This window comes from Danio rerio, chromosome 19 (assembly GCF_049306965.1).
Source record: "Danio rerio strain Tuebingen ecotype United States chromosome 19, GRCz12tu, whole genome shotgun sequence".
In the NCBI taxonomy this organism is placed as follows: Eukaryota; Metazoa; Chordata; class Actinopteri; order Cypriniformes; family Danionidae; genus Danio; species Danio rerio.
The window spans coordinates 42,742,179-42,762,084 of NC_133194.1; the positions used below are offsets into that span (position 1 = coordinate 42,742,179).

Here is a 19,906-nt window from a genome sequence, read left to right on the forward strand (position 1 = left end):
TCTTTGAGTCGTTCATTTTGTTTTAGATATTAGGTTCTATTTTAACAATCTGACACCAGGTCTAATGCCTCATTCACACTAGCAGCCACTGTTGCTCGCATAGACGGAGGTGGCCGGAAGTCACTCACTCTCTGTTGAAATGAATGGTCGCTTGTCACTTTGCCACTGTGAGTTGCTGATAGTGTGAATGAGGCTTAAAGTGCAGGTGCAAAAGCATTAAGGGTGTGTCTGAATCCATTTTTGCTATTTTAAGGATGGAAAAATATGCTCTGTTCCCTGGCGCATGGTCTAACCAGGTTGTGCTTATTCTCCTAATAAGTTAGGGGTGTGTTTTGAGCATCACGTGCATTAAACCAATCAGAGTCTCATCTCCCATTCCCTTTAAGAGTCAGTTGCGTCACACCATGGCGCATTTGATATTTACATAACGAACTTTGTAAATGGAAAAACTGAGTGTTTCACTTGTGCGAAAACAATCAAACAAAGCATCTGCAGCGCGAGGATAAAGAACAGGCCTCCTCCATTCAGCCTTTTTACTTTCTTATTACTTTTACTATTTACTCCTTTACTTTAGTGGATGAAGGAACGGGTTGTACGCACTCCATTGAAGACATCCATTAGCCTAACATGTTTAATTTCATTTGTTGAGTGCAAAGAGTTTTACAACTCTTTTTAAATTCAGTTCTAATTTTAAGCAAATGAATAAATGAACAGTAATAATGAAGTCTGGTCAAAAAACCATATATCCAAACACAAGACCGGTTATTATGCCCCTTATGGTGATGCATACGTCTCCAAAACCCGACAGGTGAACAAATCTAAACTTGTTTTTATTAAAACAAATTTAAATATGCATCTAATAACTAAAACTGCTAATAATAATAATAATAATAAAAACATTATACAAAAGCAGATTGTCATGAATAAACTGAAAAAAAGCACTCCGAGGTGAAGGCATGGAGGTAGGGGGTTTTATACTTGTATAGAAAAATAATAATTTGTTACATTTTAATTCTGTAATTTTTTTCATTCATAAAGATGTTTGTGCATTGCTGTACATTCTGTGTGTAGTACGCAATGTGTAAGTGTTTGGACCTGCATAGGCGCAAAACTAACATGCTCTGCACTGGACTTTAGACCTGCTTTTAGATGGTCAATAGCACAGTCTATTTCAGTTCTTCAAAATAGCAATGCACCAACAATGCACACCTTTATAGACAGGAACCGTTCACAAAGTAGCGCAAATGGATTTGCTATTTAAACAACATGGCAAAAATCGTGAAAATTACTGTTGTGCTGTTCTAAAAAATAGCAACAAATCGCAGCAAACTTTTTATTGAAATATAACATTTGTTTAAAAGTTATTTTTGTAAGTTTATTTACTGCTGATACTCACCTTGCCTAGATTTTTTTTATTTTTAAAATTGTTATTATTGTACTATTAAATGGATTAAATTCTAACACATTTTTGATAGGGCAGCTGAAAATCTTTTCCAACTTGGATATTCAAAATTAAAATCCTTAGCATTTAGCCCTGTAAAAGTCTAAAATTTCATTCATAATGGTCTTAAAAAGGTTTTAACTGGTTGAGACCTGCAGAAACCTTGTAATACATGCATTTTGCACAAACTATTTTGCATGTAGCTAGTCTTTTAAAATATGCTAAAAAATAAAATGTAAACGTAAAAAATGTAAACAAGCAACGAGTTGAATATTTCATAGGAATAAGTCAAGTTACAGTCAAAAAGTAATTGTATGAATTTTGTAAGTAATTAAAACAATTGACAGCAATATATGTAAACATTGCCAGCATATATTGTTATATCTTTAAAAAAAAACAAATAACTAAAAAATAACCGTGAGGGAACACGTAAATTGATGTTTCGTAGAAATGTCTTGTGTGTTTTCGTTGACAAGCCCTCTCGCATCTTTTGGTCTGCAGCTCTGCCGCCATGCTTAATTAGCCCCGCCTCTTCACTTCCTGTTCTGCGGCCGCGGTTCAAAAAGCTAGGCTCTGAAACTGCTGGCCTGCAGATGGATACTATCAAGTCAGCTAGGAGGAGCGTGTGCTTGCCAAAATGGTCATTACCTGTGCTTGTCCTGGATGCGACAATCGCTATAAAACATTAAGGTTACGCTCGGACTCAAAATTCCACCCTGGTAAATTAACATTCCACAAATTTCCGACGTCTGACCCTGAGCGGCTGAAGTTATGGTTACTCGCACTTGGGCTGGATATCAACACTCCATTAAGTGTACTTGAGACGAGGAGAATCTGTAGTGATCACTTCTCCCCCTTTGATTTTAAAGACACCAAAGGAAGTATAGTTCAACTGAAGTCATGGGCTGTGCCGATGAATTTATCGGAACAATTTGTGGTAAGTCAAATTTACTCCAAAACTATTTCTGTCAGTAACATGTTTCTTGTGTATTTAGGATATCCAAGCTTTCACTTGTGTATTGAACAGTTAGCACTAGCAGTATGCGCGCCTTTCTGCTCGCAGTCTAATGTAAACAAAAGCATGCGTCGCAGTGTTAATGTAACGTTACCACTGAATGTGTAGATCTCCCTATTTATGTTGTGTAGATCACGGGAAGTAAAGGTGCGAGCCGCTAAATCATATAGGCAAAATGTATTTATATGGCGTATTTGTGCCTATTTTACACTATGAAGAAACATTAAATTCCAAACACCACAGATATGTGTTATTTAGCATATAAAGAATGACTTGGCAAGCAAGCACTATTTAAAGGTATACCTTAGTTCACCCTGAAAAGTCTGTCATCGTTTATTCACCCTTCACTTGGTCTAAACCTGTTTGACTTGACTGGCTTTCTTCTGTTTAATACAAAAGATTTTTTGTATTTTCCTACTATATATGTTAATGGTTACCGGTTTCAGCTTTGTTTAAAGTAATGTCTTTTGAGTTCAACATATAGGTTTCTACTCGAGGGTTATTTTCCACTTTAAAATAATTCCCTTTACCATTAATAGATTTTAATTATCAAGCAATTCATCGATTTATTTCAGCTTAGTCCCTTTATTCATCTGTGATCGCCACAGTGGAATGAACCACCAACTCATCCAGCATATGTTTTACGCAGCGGATGCCTTTCCAGCTGCAACCCAGTACTGGGAATCCTCTATACCAGGTGTCACTAACCTTGTTCCTGGATGGAGATCGACCTTCCTGCAGATATCAGTTGCAATCATCAAACTCACCTACCTGTAATTATCAAGTGCTGTTCAGGTCCTAATTAATTGGTTCAGGTGTGTTTGATCAGAGTTGGAGCTGAACTTTGCAGGAAGGTCGATCTCCAGGAACAGGGTTGAGCACCACTGCTCTATACGCACTCATTCACACACATACACTACAGCCAATTTTGCTATTCGATTTACCTATACCAGGGGTGTCCAAACTCGGTCCTGGAGGGCCAGTGTCCTAGAGAGTTTAGCTCCAACCCTAATCAAACACACCTGAACCAGCTAATCAAGCTTACTAGACATACTATAAACTTCCTTGCAGGCGTGTTGACTCAGCAGGACACTGGCCCTCCAGGGTCAAGTTTGGACATCCCTGACCTATACAGTAAACTGGAGTACACAGAGGAAACCCACGCAAACATGTCGAGAACATGCAAACTCAGAAATGCCAAGTGACCCAGTTGGGACCAGCAACCTTCTTGCTGTGGGGTGACAGTGCTAACCACTGAGCCATTGTGTCGTCCTTTAGCAAGAAATTATTAATGACATAACAATGTTATGGTTACTCGCTTAGTGCTCACAATTGTAACTGACAGATTTAAAGATGATGAAACAGTATTTGTGTTTGTGCGGTATTTCTACTTGTTCATCAAGTTGATTGATGAGTTTCTTATCAAGTAGGGGTTTACAGAACAGAGATGGTTGCTGTCAAGTGGACGGAGGATATGATTGGTGTAATATTCTCAGGACAAGACATTTTGTATAGGGATAGAAAAGATTACACTGAAAATTGGCTCGAATTAGCATAAAATTCGTATTATTGGCAAGATGATCTGTTCCAGTTTACCCAAAACTGAATATTCTGTCATAATTTACTCAGCTTGTTTGAATTCTTTTTTCTCTTGGACACAAAGGAAGATACTTTGAAGAATGCTGGAAACCTGTAACCATTGACTCCAATACTATTATATTTTCCTACTGTTAATGTCAATCATCATTACAGGTTTTCAGCTTTCTTCAAAGTATAATTTTAAATGTTCAGCAGAGGAAAGATACTCAAAGGTTTGAAAACACTTGAGGGTGAGTTAACGGTGAATTCATTTTGATTTTTGTTGAAGTGTATCTTTAAAGGAATATTTTGCAAAAAAATTTTTATTTTTTCCCCATTATTTTTTTCAACTCAATGCCACAAGTACGAGAGGTATTACATTTCACATATTGTTAAAAAAAAAAAAAAAAAAAAAAAAAAAAAAAAATATATATATATATATATATATATATATATATATATATATATATATATATATATATATATATATATATATATATATATATATATATATACATACACATATATATATATATACATACACATATATATATATATATATATATATATATATATATATATATATATATATATATACATACATACATACATACATACATACATACATATATATATATATATATATATATATATATATATATATATATATATATATATATATATATATATATACACATACATACATACATACATACATACATACATACATACATACATACATACATACATACATACATATATATATATATATATATATATATATATATATATATATATATATATATATATATATATATATATATATATATATATATATATATAGTAAAATTACATTTACATGAAATTACATGTTTTCAGAGCATTACATGTTTTCAGTGCTTTTTTGTTTTGTAAATTGTTTTAAAAGATTTACATATACTTTAAAGTCATTCACAAAATGGGCAGTTTGGTTTACATTGAGTCCACTTTTTCTTATGTATATGGTATTTTCCTTACAACATAAACAAATTAAATATATATTGTCCTTAACAGTTCAAGTTCTCATTATCAGAATAAAACAGTACATCAAATAAACCAATTTCTATCTTATACTCCATTTTTTTTTGTTAATAAACAATTCCAAATCTTTGCAAAATATTCTAAATACAATGAAACGAAAGATGCAAAATTGTTTCTTTTTATTGACAACAAAATTCACACATATATGAAATATTGAGTTTAAATCTTTCCAAAAAAATCCAACCTGAAGTTTCACACAGAATTTTAAGACATTTTAAGAATCGATTTGATCAAGTAGTTTTTACCAGATGTCGTATTGGGCATATGAGAATTACACATGGTTTTTTGCTCCAAGGTGAAAACCCCACTCAGTGTTTGTGCTGCAAAACTCCTATTACTGTAAAACATATTTTACTGGACTGTCCTGCTTTTACTGATTCCAGAAGGACTTTTTATGAAATTAACTCTTTTAAGGACATTTTTGACAAAGTGGAACCAGAAAAGATTTTAGAATTTTTATCATGTATTAAATCAAAAAATCTTATTTCATTTATGTTTTATTTTGTTTGTTGATTTTTAAATTGTATATTTATTGTTGAAAGATTCCTGCCATGAAGATAGCCTTGGTTGCTGACATGGCACTAAATAAAAAATACACACAAATCTTTCCAAAACATGTTTAGCAGGATAAATTCTATGGAGTATTTTGTACGACACTTCTTTAGTCTTGTTATTTAAGCAAAACTTATCTGTCAACTTCCAAGCTTTAGTCTAAGAAATATTAGCAAATAATGAAAGCCAAAAGTGTCTTGCTGTAGGTAGAGCCATCATACGGAGAGCATTCTTTATAACCATATTTTTTTAATACATCAATATCTTCATTGAAAATGTTTTCACAAGGATGTAAATCTCTTCTGAAACATAGTTTTTTAAAAGCAAGACCTCACCTTCTGGAATTGCATCATTTACCCATAATTTATTCACTAATCCTCAGTGTATATGATCTGTACATGGGTTAGCACATCTCATAAAGCGGATTTTGTTTTTGCAACCTAAATATTTCTAAATTTAAAACTACAAACTCAAACCACTGACTTTAAGTGGCTTGCCGAATGTATTTTTTAGACCACTTCATGCCTGACTCGATGTTTGACGCATGATGTAAAATGCTTTTATAGTGAAGGGGACAGTTTTAACTTATTAAAACGGTTGTATTTTTAATGTTGAAACATCATACGTGACGGCTAGTTACTTGAGGCAAACCCGTTTGACTGTATTGAGAAGAGCTCTCCTGATCAGTGGGTGGCGGGATTGCGTTCACCATTTAAAAAAAAAATCTAACAGAAGAAGAAGTTAGCGAGGGAGGGCTGGATAACAACAAAGCAAAACCCACCTGAATAAGTGTTTTAGCCATCCACACATTATTTATTAGTTATGAAACGGCGTTTTATTCCGGTGTGTATCTCCGGAATGCTCCAGCAAAGCTAAACCTCAAAGATTACGTGCGAGGCTTTGAACTTGGATTTGCGCCTGTAGAATTTCACACGTTCCCCGTTAATGATCCCGAGCTGCCGACGCTATGGCTGATCGCTATTTGCTGAGATGTTAATATAAATAAGCAAAGATATCTTAAACGCTTGATGTGCAGGTAATAATTCAGCTTCGAATATAATAAGCAAAATCCGGGATAGCCCGTATAACGGTCAGCTGTTTGTAAGCCTGCGGGGATGTTTCAGCCGAAGCAGGTAACTTCTGATATTCAAGTAACTTCTAATGCAAGTTTTTTTGCTCGATTAATTCATATCAGAGTAAAATTTGTTAATTATAACCCTTATTAACATTTCTACGTGCAGTTTAAAACTATTAAAAGCATCATTTAAGTACATAAGCGATCCTTCAGTCGTTTGGTTATATTTATTAAATCACTTTCGTTGTCAAAGGAACACAACACTTTAGGAAAGTAAAAATAAATATAATAAGCTCATTTGACGACATCTATAGAGTTAAATGATTGAGTTTTGCCAATTTTGAATCCATTCAGCCGACCTCCAGGTCTGACAGTAGCACTTTAGCTTAGCTTAGCATAAATCATTGGAACAGATTAGACCATTAGCATCTCGCTCAAATATTTTTCCTATTTAAAGCTCAAATCTTTTTGTACGAAGACCGAAATTTAATGAAAAGTTACTATTTTCTTGGCTCATATGATTAGGAACTGTACTCCTTCCGGCGTAATAATTAAGGAACTTTGCTGCAGTGCCATGGCTACAGCAGGTGCAATTATTTTGCGCAGCACCTGAAAATACTCCCCAGCTACCTTCCAATGTGACCTGCACTAAGTTAGTGCAGAGTTAAAGCCGACAAATTGGTTATTGGCTAAATATACAAGTGTAGCCATGGTTATGTGCGTAGTAAAGGGCTGTGATAATAAGTCGAAGGTGTACTCCACCGTCATGTTTCATAGAATTCCAACGAAAAACGACATGCTAAAATATCAATGGCTGGCTACTCTGAACATCGATCACAAAACACCGTTAGAAACGATCAAGAAATGGCGAGTTTGCTCGGAGCATTTTCAACCAGATGACTATTACTGGGTAAACATGGACAGTCCCACAGGACGGCGTCTAAAGGATACTGCCATCCCTACAATCTTCAGAATGCAGGCAGGACCAAGTGGATCATCACCCATGACTGTAAGTGTAACCATATTTTTAGTTACCTTGAAAGAGCAGATTAATAAAGCACCGCTGTTGTCGAATGTAACTCGTGAACTGTCATCACTGAGGGTAAGTTGGTTAATGGAGTATGTATTAGTTCTGTTGCAGAGTTCTGGGGAAGTAGTGCATAGTTTCTTGCATTTTCAAGCTTTAAAGGTCCAATAAATTAAAAATGAAGTTTTTTAAATGTTAAAGTTATTTGTTTTTATGATATCTATAAGCTAGTGTGCCCCAAAACAGTGACAATTCACATTTAGAAAATATAAAACCGATATAAACATGTCAAACTTGTAGTTTGTCACTTTCGACAAACTGTTTTAGTCATGTCACCTCACTGTTTCCTCATCACATCATAACCAATCCAATGCTCTCTAGTATCTGACATACCCTGCTCCCTTCAAGATACTTCTCATTGGCTTTTCATTTGATGCACTTGAGCTCAAACACTCTCGCTGACAGAGCTGTGTTAGCAAAACACTATTGGATGTTTTTTAAGGGAAGGAGCTACAATGTGTCCCACCCTGTTATCGTGTTTTGGTTGATTACGTCAAACATCAAATAAAAATGCATGTTTCAAAGCACTTCACGGGACCTTTAAATAGGAATATTATAGAAACTCCTTGGTCTTTTGAGCGAGATGCTAATGGTCTAATTCAGGGGTGTCCAAACTTGGTCCTGGAGGGCCGGTGTCCTGCATAATTTAGCTCCAACTTCCTTCAAGACACCTGCCTGGAAGTTTTAATATACCTAGAAAGAGCTTGATTAGCTGGTTCAGGTGTTTTTAATTGCGGTCAGTACTAAAATAAGCCAGACACCCTGCTGGGCCGAGTTTGGGCACCCCTGGTCTAATTCGATTCAATGATCTATGCTAAGCTAACATGAAAATGCTTCCGCCTGACCCATATATCAGTTGAAATTATTCAAAATTGTAAAGCTCTACTGTTTAACTCCGGGGCAGTTGTAAAATAAGCCTATTTCCAAAAAAAGTGGTCCTGCATTACGACCCCAGTCCACTAGGTGGGGCAAATGCATCAAATTTTGTTTTGTAAACATCCGCTAGAAGGATTTTTTTCCATATAAAAGTGGATGACTGCTTCTGTCAAAGCGAACTCCCATTTGACACACCTCAAAGCTCATAAAAAGACAAATTCATTGCATTTTAAGTAGATATCTTGACATCTCCTTTCGAACGTGTTTTCGCTTCTGCCCGTCTAAACATGGCGGCTTTACGTTCCGTTTAATAGATTTGTTTTCTGAAATGGTCCGCGTGTGCGATTTTTTTTTTCCTGGTTCTAACAAAGAAAAAGCAATACGACTCCATCTAGCAGCTGAAGCGGTGGCTGCGCTCTCTTAAACTGGATATAAGATCAGTCCGGGCGCTGAGGGTGTGCAGTGAACATTTTACACCAGACGATCTGGCAGGACCAACTCGACGAAAACTAAAACCCAACAACAAACGGAGGTGTGTGTGTGCGCTGGTTTAGCTATGCCAGATTATTTTATAGTATTGTTATTAGTAAGTTAGGGGTGTTTTTATACTTTTGAACAACATGCATAATAATGGGGAACAAGGAAAAACTGACAAAGCACAAAAAAAAAATATATATATATATATATATAAAGGTTAGTTACAGAAGAAAGCAAGACCAGTGTTGGGGGAAAGTAAAATCTTAAGTCCACATTGGAAAGTAGTGTGGAAGAATGTGGTGTTATTTTTGCATTTTTTAAGAGTAATATAGGATTAAATTTGAAATATATATTACTTTTTACCCGACATTGAACATTATTAATTGAAGACAGAGCATAAGGGCGCATTAGCTTTTTGATGTTTCAGATGGTTGACATTGTTAAAAAAAACTCACAAGTATGGGCATTGAACACTTTCATACTGCAATTAATACAGCAGTATCTTTAAATGCAATGTCCTGTGTGTGTAAAATACTCTAGCTGCGTTTTGTTATTTTTACACTTTGTCAAATAAATTAATCTGCTTATTTAGCAGGCGTTCCTCGAGTTAGGTTAGTTAGAGATTACTATACGTGTGTGTGTGTGTGTGTATGTATGTATGTATGTATGTATGTATGTATGTATATATATATATATATATATATATATTACTACTGTGTTGGACCCACTTTTGCCTTTACTGGAAATATTCCTCGGAAATTTTGACATGTTAGCATCAAGCAGTTGCTGCAGATTTGTCGGCTGCACATCCATGATGCAAATCTCCCCTTCCACCACATCCCAAAGGTGCTCTATTGGATTGAGATCTGGTGACTGTGGAGGCCATTTAAGTACAGTGAACTGCTTGTTATGTTCAAGAAACCATTCTGAGAGGATTCATGCTTTGTCACATGGTGTGTTATCCTGCTGGAAGTAGCCATCAGAAGATGGGTACACTGTGGTCATAAAGAGGTGGACATGGTCAGCAACAATACTCAGGTAGGCTGTGGTGTTGACACGATGCTCAATTGGTACTAGTGAGCCCAAAGTGTGCCAAGAAAATATTTCCCACACCATTATACCACCACTTTCTGACCGTACCATCTGAATGTGAAATCGAGACTGATCAGACCAGGCAACAATTTTCCAATCTTCTATTGTCCAGTTTTGGTGAGCCTATCCGAATTGTAGCCTCAGTTTCCTGTTTTTAGCTGACAGGAGTGGCACCCGGTGTGGTCTTCTGCTGCTGTAGCCCAGCTGCCTCAAGGTTGGACGTGTTGTTTGTTCAGAGATGCTCTTCTGCATACCTCAGTTGTAGCGAGTGGTTATTTGAGTTACTGTTGCCTTTTTATCAGCTGAAACCAGTCTGTCCATTCTCCTCTGATCTCTGGCACCAATAAGGCATTTGCGCCCACAGAACGGCCGCTTGCTGGATCTTTTCTTTTTCACACCATTCTCTGTGAATCTTAGAGATGGTTGTGCGTGAAAATCCCAGTAGATCAGCAGTTTCTGAAATACTCAGACCAGCCTGTCTTGTACCAACAACCATGCCACGTTCAAAGTCACTTAAGTCACCCATTCTAATGCGTCTTAACCATGTAGCCTAAATGCATTGTGTTGCTGCTGATGAGAAATTTTGTGTTAACTGGCAGTCGGACAGGTGTACCTAATAAAGTGGCCGGTGTGTGTGTATTTTCTTACCCTACACGCCAGTTCTATAGATGGCGGAAGACGCACTTTCGAGTTGGTTTACCATTCGCCCTTTCAACTCCGAGGAAGAAACTGTAAACAGTAGTGAGTTGTCTCTTGTCTTAGAATGGTGCGTTCGTGCGTCTATCCGGGATGCTTTAATTTAAATAAAGTAGTGAGATTGCGCGCGTCCTCATCAACAGGAGATGAGAAACTAACATTTCACAGATTTCCTCTAAACGACCCGGAGCGCTTGACGCAGTGGCTGCTCGCTATTCGCTGGGATGTAAACACACCGTGGAAAAAAATCGACGGTTCCAGGTTGTGCAGTGAACATTTCACTCCTGAGGATTACAAGCCAGACGAGGGACAGATAAGACGCCTATTGAAATCGTCCGCTGTGCCTGTTCCTGTGCAGGGGTTTGAGCCGAACGAGGTTTGCATTGAACTCGATGCGAATGAGGTGGGTTTTAACGACTGGATACGACGAAAAAAAAAATAAATAAACTCGTATGCTATGATTTGTTTGTTAGATTACTGTTTAACCCTTTAATTGCCTGCTCTACCAAATGGTTGACCATATTTTGACTGTTTTAAATAATGGTTTAGAGACAACATTGTTGGTTTACAAAAAATCAACCAAACAATCCTGTTGCATTACTACACTTGATTTTGGTTTTATTGTTAAAAAAAAAAAAGAAAGAAAAATGTTACATGAGAATCTGACATATTTTATAGCATACTTAATAAAGATGATTTAGTATTCAAAATTATTTAATTTATATTTTTTATTAACTTCTATTTAATTTTTTTAAATGAATCGGTCTAAATATATCCAGTTTTTTCATAGTAGATGTAGTAATTCTGGCACTTTTACCATAAACAGACATATCTACCATTTGGTAGAGGTTGATATTTTAGAATAGGGCTGGGCGATTTGGCCTAAAATCTAAATCCAAAATAATTGAAAAATTTAACTTGATTACGATTAATGACCGATTGTTTTATTTATTTTTTTCCATCATAGTCCACTGGCATGTTTTGCTCAGTAAATATGCTCACATATTGCAAATGAGAGATTATTAAGTGAGGGTGCATTACTTTTAAAATAATTGAAGGAAGCACACACTATCAACTATCCATGATTATTTATTAAACGTCAGCGTTGAACAAATGAAAATAAAAAAACACGCGTAACCTAACACCAACAATCACTTTTTCTTTTTATATATATATATATATATATATATATATATATATATATATATATATATATATATATATATATAAAAGTGAAAATAAACAATTTGCACTTTTGAAAAGATAATATTTTCAGTGTTTTTCATATTAAAAATAGAAAGTGAGCAGTATACCTTCTAAATAAAATAGGACTTGTATATCCTGTAAATAAAATTTTAAACGCACGCTTTCTTCGTGGGTTAACTCTACCTTAATGTAGAAGTAGCTCAAACCTCCTCATTCTGAGGTAGCTTAGCTTTTTGAGAGGTGTCAGCCACGGCGAGGGGTCTTGATGCAGAAGAATAAACAGAGCGGGGCCACGTGACTCCACTCGGGCTCGGGTGCGGATGCAATGTGAGTGCAGGCCTTCAGGGGCAAGCGTGCTTCGGCACGGTGTAAGGCAACTGTGCATAGTGTGAGTACACCCAAAGTGTGTGAATGTGTAAGTGACATTTGCACACTTACCTTGATATGTCTGATACATCTCGGCTCTCAAAACCTCTCACATGGAGTAAACAAAAACAAAGAGTGTGAATTTATAGTGCTTTGTTCAGTCACATTTGGTGTTTGACAGCATCCGTTGTCACTGCAAACAGTTTTATATATATATATATATATATTATTTATATATATATATATATATATATATATATATATATATATATATATATTCAGTGGAAATTAAAGCAGACCAGTTTAAAACTGCATACGAATGTGGATGTCATGACAGAATTTTCATGTTTGGCTAAACTCCTTTAAAACTGTTCATTTGCTTCTGTTTCAGGAGACTGAGATTGATCCAGAAAGCCAATCAATTGATGACAGCTTTGATTTTGAAGATGAAGAGGCATATTTTGATGATGATGATGATATTCAGTCAACTGTAGGAAGGCAAAAGAACCCCAGATCCTGCCCTGGTGAACGTCTTCAGTCCAGACTCATTTTAACCGTTACAAATCCATCTACTGAACCAACCACACCTCCATCTGTATTTGGCACCTATTATGCTCTTTCTCCCACGTGGTACTACCAAATGGTAAATCCTCTCATCCGCTTGTTAAGTCTGACATCACGCGAAGAAGCTTCCGGGTCTAATCGCTCTATCGATCTGTAAGGGGAGGCTCAATAAATGGAACAATTTAAATCACGATCGCAATATATATCTATGCCTAATATCAGATAGCCAGAAAGTGCTACATTTTTATAAATAGTTAAAACTATTGATGTCTAAGATGCTGCAAGTCCAGAAACAGTTGTGTACTCCACGATTTTCTAAAAAAAAAATCACTTTAATGTGTGATATGACTAAAAAGGGGTCATAAACTAATATTTTCTCAATTCAACTGACTAGCGGCTTGCACCCAAAAATGGTATTCCATGTCACGACTTAAAGGGCACCTGATTTAACCCTTTACAAGATTTAATATAAATATTTAGTGTCTCCAGAATGTTTTTGTGAAGTTTCAGCTCATAACACCCATTAGATTATTTATCATACCTTTTTAAATCTTGAGCTGTAATGGCATTGTAGATTGTTTTTGTTGCCTGTGCTTTTAAAGCTGGTTCTTCCCACCCATCGTTCCCATGTGCTTGTCAGAGCCGTAGCCTTCATGTAGATAAACAGCACAGTGACAGACAAGAATAAAGCAGATATTCCTTACTACAGTAAGAACTTCATCAGCTGTTATTTGTTATAATTGATGTGGAGTTAATTCAAGCCTTTCTGCAAGGATAAGTCACACACGTTTAGCTTTGCACCGTTTTTGCACAGAGAATGTGGCAGGATACATGTTAATATCCACTGTTGTATGGACATCCGTTATGTTAATGTACAAAATAAACCTGATTAAAGTCCACAAACCAGGATTGAAGTGTCTTCTTTTATATTTGTACTGACACTATGCCGCTGTGGTGATCAATTACAGCAATTTTTACTGTATTTTTTACAAACATGCACTGTTTTAAATACGTTTTAAACTTGTTCTTGATCACATTTGATGATGATTGATGATCACCGAGAGCTGAACAGATCTTTTGATCCCAATTGCTTTGCGCACATCCTGTCTTGTTTATATGATTAAACGCATTACTATGGAGACATGTTAATACGTGTCTGTCATTCAATTCGGTGGCCGGGGAAGCCGCACTCGTACGTCATGTTATGGTGCACCTTAAAATGGGAGGGATTTCAATCCTATTTCAACACCAGGAATTTTTTAAAAGTCACTTATTGTTTCTATCATCCTAATATGACTGTGGACACTATACCAGGGTTCACCAAACTTGTTCCTGGAGGGCTGTTGTCTTGCAGAGTTTAGCTTCAACCCTAATCAAACAAACCTGAACAAGCTAATCAAGCTCTTACTAGGTATACTTGAAACACCCTGGCAGATGTGTTGAGGCAAGTTGGAGCTAAACACTACAGGGCACCGGACCTCCAGGAACAAGATTGGTGACCCTTGCACTGTACCTATACCTGTACACTGTACATTCTGTCCAAACAGCTTACAAAAGGTGATTTTCATCATAAGTGCCCTTTAACAAGCGGATAGTTTAGGCTGGAAAGGAGTGTTTTTGTGCAGTTTTACTGTCATGTTGCTTTTGTAACTGTATTCTTTTTTTTTTTTTTTTTTTTGTCAGGATGATCCTTCAAAGATTGGACTACACATGGAAGAACCGTTCAATGAAAACGTCAACATGGATTTTGTTGCTAATAAAGAAGGCAAGTAAGATCTTATTATTTCAGTGAGTTTGTCCTCTAAATTTAGCCACCATTCTGATTGAAAGGGCACACAACTTTGTAATTTCTCTAATAAATATTGTTAAAGGTGAAGTATGCTTAATTACCGACTTATTAGGAATGTAACAATTATTCATTTTGGTTGCACGATTATAGTCTGAGGAATAATCACGGTTATCATGATTAATATACATTCATTCACTTCAAAACATGACTAGTTCATAAAATCATACGGAAGCTCCTTATTTTAATGTGTTTTTATTGCTGCTCAGTGACCAAATAATGCACAAAGTTATAATAAAAAAACAAACAACAGTTAATTTCTGTTTGAACTTAAAAATAACTGAAAGTTTTTGGCATTTTAACACAAGTAATAATTTTACACTGAAAATAAAATTGAATAAATTTAAACTGAATAAATTAAAAATAATAAATTTTAAATATGTATTTGTCTAATGCAAATCTAAGCATCATGTTAGCTAATTATTTGCCCTTTAAAGAGAATAAATGTAGTCAAAGGCTGCTGAACCTCTGTCTGATATTGTCTCAGTGGGTGTCTTTAACAGAAGAAAGAAACTAATAGGTTTTGCACAAGTGGACGTTGAGTATATGATGGCAGAATTAACATTTTTGGGTGAACTATTGCTTCAAATATTGTGTATACTTTTAATTTTAAAATGCATTTAACTTGTGTTCTAAATATGTTTATTCTTCTACAATTTCCCACATTCACCGCTGGGCTCTACATCTGCAGCTGGTGGCTTTTTGAACCATGAGCTTTCCAAAGGACATTCACATGTGTGTCGGAGAAGCAGACCAGAAAAAAGAAATCCATTAAGCCAGGATAGAGGATCTAAAAGAAGTGCACCGGGATCGCCAGAGGATGCCACGGATTCAGATAATGAGGACAAAGACATCAACACAGAAGAAAATGCACAGTGTTCAGAAGAGCTAGTGATCACTAAAGTCGAGGACCTCTCAAATGAAACCGAATTTGATCAGAATGAGAATTACAGTGGGAAAATGGACATGGACGAACCAGAAGATTCAGGTAAATGATTAACGCTGACACCATTACAGGTCCATCAGTTACCCAGATTATTTAAAGAACCCCTATTGTGCATTAAAAAAGGTTTTGGGGGTCTCCAATAACAGGGTGATATGCATGCAAGGTAAAAAAAACAAAAAAACACTTACATTGTCTTACAATATGCATTAATTTTACCTAATTATCCCAGCGACTCTTATATGATTTGTTCAGCGACTCATTCATTCATTTTCTTGTCGGCTTAGCGGACAGCAGAATGAACCACCAACTAATCCAGCAAGTTTTTACGCAGCGGATGCCCTTCCAGCCGCAACCCATCTCTGGGAAACATCCACACACAGTCATTCACACACACACACACACTACAGACAATTTAGCCTATCTAATTCACCTGTACTGCATGTCTTTGGACTGTGGGGGAAACCGGAGCACCCGGAGGAAACCCACATGAACGCAGGGAGAACATGCAAACTCCACACAGAAACACCAACTGAGCCGAGGTTCGAACCAGCAACCCAGCGACCTTCTTGCTGTGAGGCGAACGTGCTACCCACTGCGCCACTGCGTCGCCTGTTCAGCGACTCATTTTTTCCAAACCCTTCATTAGCGTGATGCTAATCTGTGCTGATTGGGCCAATGACCCACTTTGTTGTGATTGGTTAACTGCGTTTAGTTTGAGACAGAGAGAAACACCCACCATGACTTATCAACAATTTTGAAGTAGTCAGAGTGCAGAGTGTATGTGTGAGCCCAGTGCATGTGCATTAAAGAAATGCAGTTAAACCCCAGCATATTGCTCTATTCTTAACCATGACACACATTCAGCATTAATCCACGCCGCAGCAAAAGCTGAACTTTTTTGAAACTTGACCGCCGCATGTGTGAAGGAACAGCTGACGGTGGCCATAGCATTGACAAATGGCAGTGCATCGTGAGCTTACAAACACATTTAAAACTGTAAACAAAGCGGCATGGGTCGTGTTTTCAGCGTGGCTTTAGACGCAATATGAAAATATAAAGAGTTAACCAGATACAGTACAAGCGATTACAAGTAACAAAAAAACAATTAAATACAAAATTTGCAAGCTAGCTTTTAATTGCGCTTAAGTTACTTAAACTTGTGAAATGGAGGAAGAAACTGATCCATGAGCTGTGTACTGATAAAGTTCCTGTCAAGCACTGATAAAGTCCCATACATCAATAGTCTGATTCTTCCTTTAACAAACGGCCAATGAATCCCCTGTTGTAAGCGTGTAGATTGCTGAAGCACTCGTCAGAAAAATGACAGGATCGCAGCACAAGGCTGGGGCTTTAATGCCAAAGTATATTGGCAAAAGTAAACTTCAACCTGACTCTTCACAGCCTTATTTTTGGGTAGGGAAAATAGCACTAACTTTTCCTCACACTTCAGAGCACAGCGTCTTCCTGACACGATTCAACCGGGATCTGCTACAGTATTTGTCTTACTCTTTTTCTTTCTACTGTGTTTGTGGGTGGGGCTGGGGGTTTCAGTTTTCCCGGGTCTGCGCATGCAACAAATGGGCGGAAGATCTGTTACAGCGGCGATTCATTCGAACCACTCTGAGTCGACTCTTTTATTAATGAATCAATAGATTTAAACATGTTGCACTTTCAAATTTAAACCTTAGCTGGATATTTCACTTCACTTACACGCTGCATGGAAGGTCATTGTCAAAAACCCATAATAGGGGCTCTTCAAGTTATTATGAAGTACAGTGACTAAGCTAATATATTAAAGGGATTAAAACAACCCATTTAATTATCTACAGAAAACATGGTAATGCTATTAAACATCTGTTCTGCAAATAAATGGGATTTTTCTTGTTTGGAATTTTAAAGCTATGTCATGGATAGTTTATAAAATAAAACCCAAAATAACTTTTTACGCCAAACACTAAGCTAATAATAGCAAATAGAGATGCTCTGATTGATCGGCCGAAGATCGGTATCGGCCAATAATCACATTTAATGACTCAATCAGTACTCGCCATTCTGGCCAATCTCATGAACTGATCACTGGTACTCGTTTAGGAGTTTACAAGCAGAGGAAGACACTTGTGCTCCCATGTATTAAACATGGCCTTCAACAGCCACGACACATGAGAAGGTAAATAATGTGAGCGATCGATGTGCTTGCCTCACAACAGCTAAAATATATACAGATACGGTGTGACCTCTGTTTATACAGTCTATTGGTGTGACTTGTGTAAGTGTTGGTCTCTTCGTTGCAAGTGCAACCATTGTATTTACCATGTTTTGAGCTGCTGTGACACAAGCGGAGCGATTGTTTGTAATATCTCTTATTAATTTTTATACATGTTATATTATTTTCTGTAAATCTACATTTACTTCTGGCCATGATATGTTCACACCTGTAAGGTCCACCCAGTTGGCTCAATGCCGGTGTCCACTGGTGGATGAAGGTTTAATGCCTGTTCGGTCTTTTCAGTGCACAATGTTGATTTATATTAAACTTAGCTCATATCTGACTCCAATTTTAATATGAGGTGGTTTAGAATATTAACATATTTATCCTCGTTTTATCTGACTCCAATCATAAAACATTAAGAAGATTATATCAATATGTAATTTAGATAAATGTTTGAACCTTTTGTCTTCACTAGTAACTATTACATCCGTTCATTCGGGTGCTCATGTCGCTCAGAGAAATCGCCTCGGCCGAAGGCGTCCCTCACGGTCACACTCCGGTCAGTCTTGAATATTAAACAGAGGTAATTGACTAATACTTTAGATGGCCGCTACCAGCGCGCTCGTTCTAAAATACTTTAGTTAGTCCCGCTTAGGTGTACACCTTTGAGTTAAGACAATCATCATTTCTAATTAGAGGTTAGGGCATTAATATAAATGTACCCGACTACTGGACTCTATAATAACTTTGGTTTTCACCAAGCCCATGGTTTCCCATATGAACTTAATTTAGAATAATATAACCTTCAAACAAAGGTCGGGTACCCAATCTAGGTTAGTCGTGCAACACCTTGTTGACCTAGACGGAAGTTATCGCCCTTTCCACCTAAGTACACATGAATCAATATCAAGAGTCAGCCGGATCCCTAAAACACAATTAGTGTGCCCAATGCTCCATCTCAATTGGATTTTAGTCCGTCTACTGACCTGACGCAAGACGTGCGGAAACAAGGATACAGCATAATCTACTTGAATTAATAATTACAGAGTGAGCAAAATATGGTCAAACATTACAATTTATTAGTCAGGTAAATGTATTATGCCAATTCAATCAGTCAATTCATAAATGATCAATACAAAACATCAAATTATCAAAGATTCAATTCAATTCAGCTTTATTTGTATAGCGCTTTTACAATGTAGATTGTGTCAAAGCAGCTTCACATAAATGGTCATAGTAACTGGAACAGTGTGGTTCAGTAACTGGAACAGTGTGGTTCAGGTTTTAGTGTTTAAGTTCAGTTCAGTTTAGCTCAGTTCAGTGTGATTTAATCATTACTGAGAGTTCAAACACTGAAGAGCAAATTCATCGATGCGTAGCTCTACCAATCCTGAACCATGCGAGGCAGTGGCAACAGCGGAGAGGGAAAAAAAACTTCACCTGATGGGAGTGAAGAAAAAAAACCTTGAGAAAACCAGACTCAGTTGGGCACGACCATTTTAATTTCTCCGCTGGCCAAAAGTCTTGAGCAGAACTTCATTCGTCGTGGTTTAGGCTGGAAGATGGCCTCAGCGAAGACTCGTCTGTCCCTGGAGCGTCACTGGAATCAGACTCATGTTCTCCACTCCCCACGACCATCAGCGCAGCAGCAGCTCAGGATATGGCCTGGTCCCGGATATGTAATCCTTGGGATCATCACGTCGCTGGTCTTGGATCCAATCAGTGACTCCGCATAATCTGAGGACCTCGGGATGAGTATCCCCAGGTGAAAATAGAGAATAAAGAGAATAATTAGCGTAG

The 19,906-nt window shown here is 36.9% G+C and overlaps 1 protein-coding gene and 1 long non-coding RNA gene across 9 annotated transcripts in view; one reads left to right on the forward strand and one right to left on the reverse strand.

Moving 5' to 3' along the window:
• Positions 1 to 1,968: 1,968 nt before the first annotated feature.
• LOC141379170 (uncharacterized) lies at positions 1,969 to 4,460 on the reverse strand. Its single transcript, XR_012395213.1, has 3 exons — positions 4,207 to 4,460; positions 3,554 to 4,097; positions 1,969 to 3,400 (listed from the first exon to the last, which is right to left on the reverse strand). It is a non-coding gene; the product is annotated as an uncharacterized lncRNA (long non-coding RNA).
• zmym4.2 (zinc finger MYM-type containing 4, tandem duplicate 2) overlaps positions 2,031 to 19,906 on the forward strand; it is a 50,222-nt gene continuing 32,346 nt past the window's right edge. The window contains exons 1-4 of one of the 8 annotated variants that reach the window (XM_005159701.6): positions 2,031 to 2,378; positions 12,933 to 13,184; positions 14,789 to 14,870; positions 15,643 to 15,939. In XM_005159701.6, coding sequence (XP_005159758.1) covers positions 2,079 to 2,378; positions 12,933 to 13,184; positions 14,789 to 14,870; positions 15,643 to 15,939 — 931 coding nt within the window. In that variant the 5' untranslated portion in view covers positions 2,031 to 2,078. Of the gene's footprint in view, positions 2,379 to 6,393; positions 9,237 to 11,010; positions 11,373 to 12,932; positions 13,185 to 14,788; positions 14,871 to 15,642; positions 15,940 to 19,906 lie in introns of those variants that run through there. The other 7 variants (XM_005159700.6, XM_005159705.6, XM_005159699.6 and 4 more) reach the window with 7 other exon arrangements.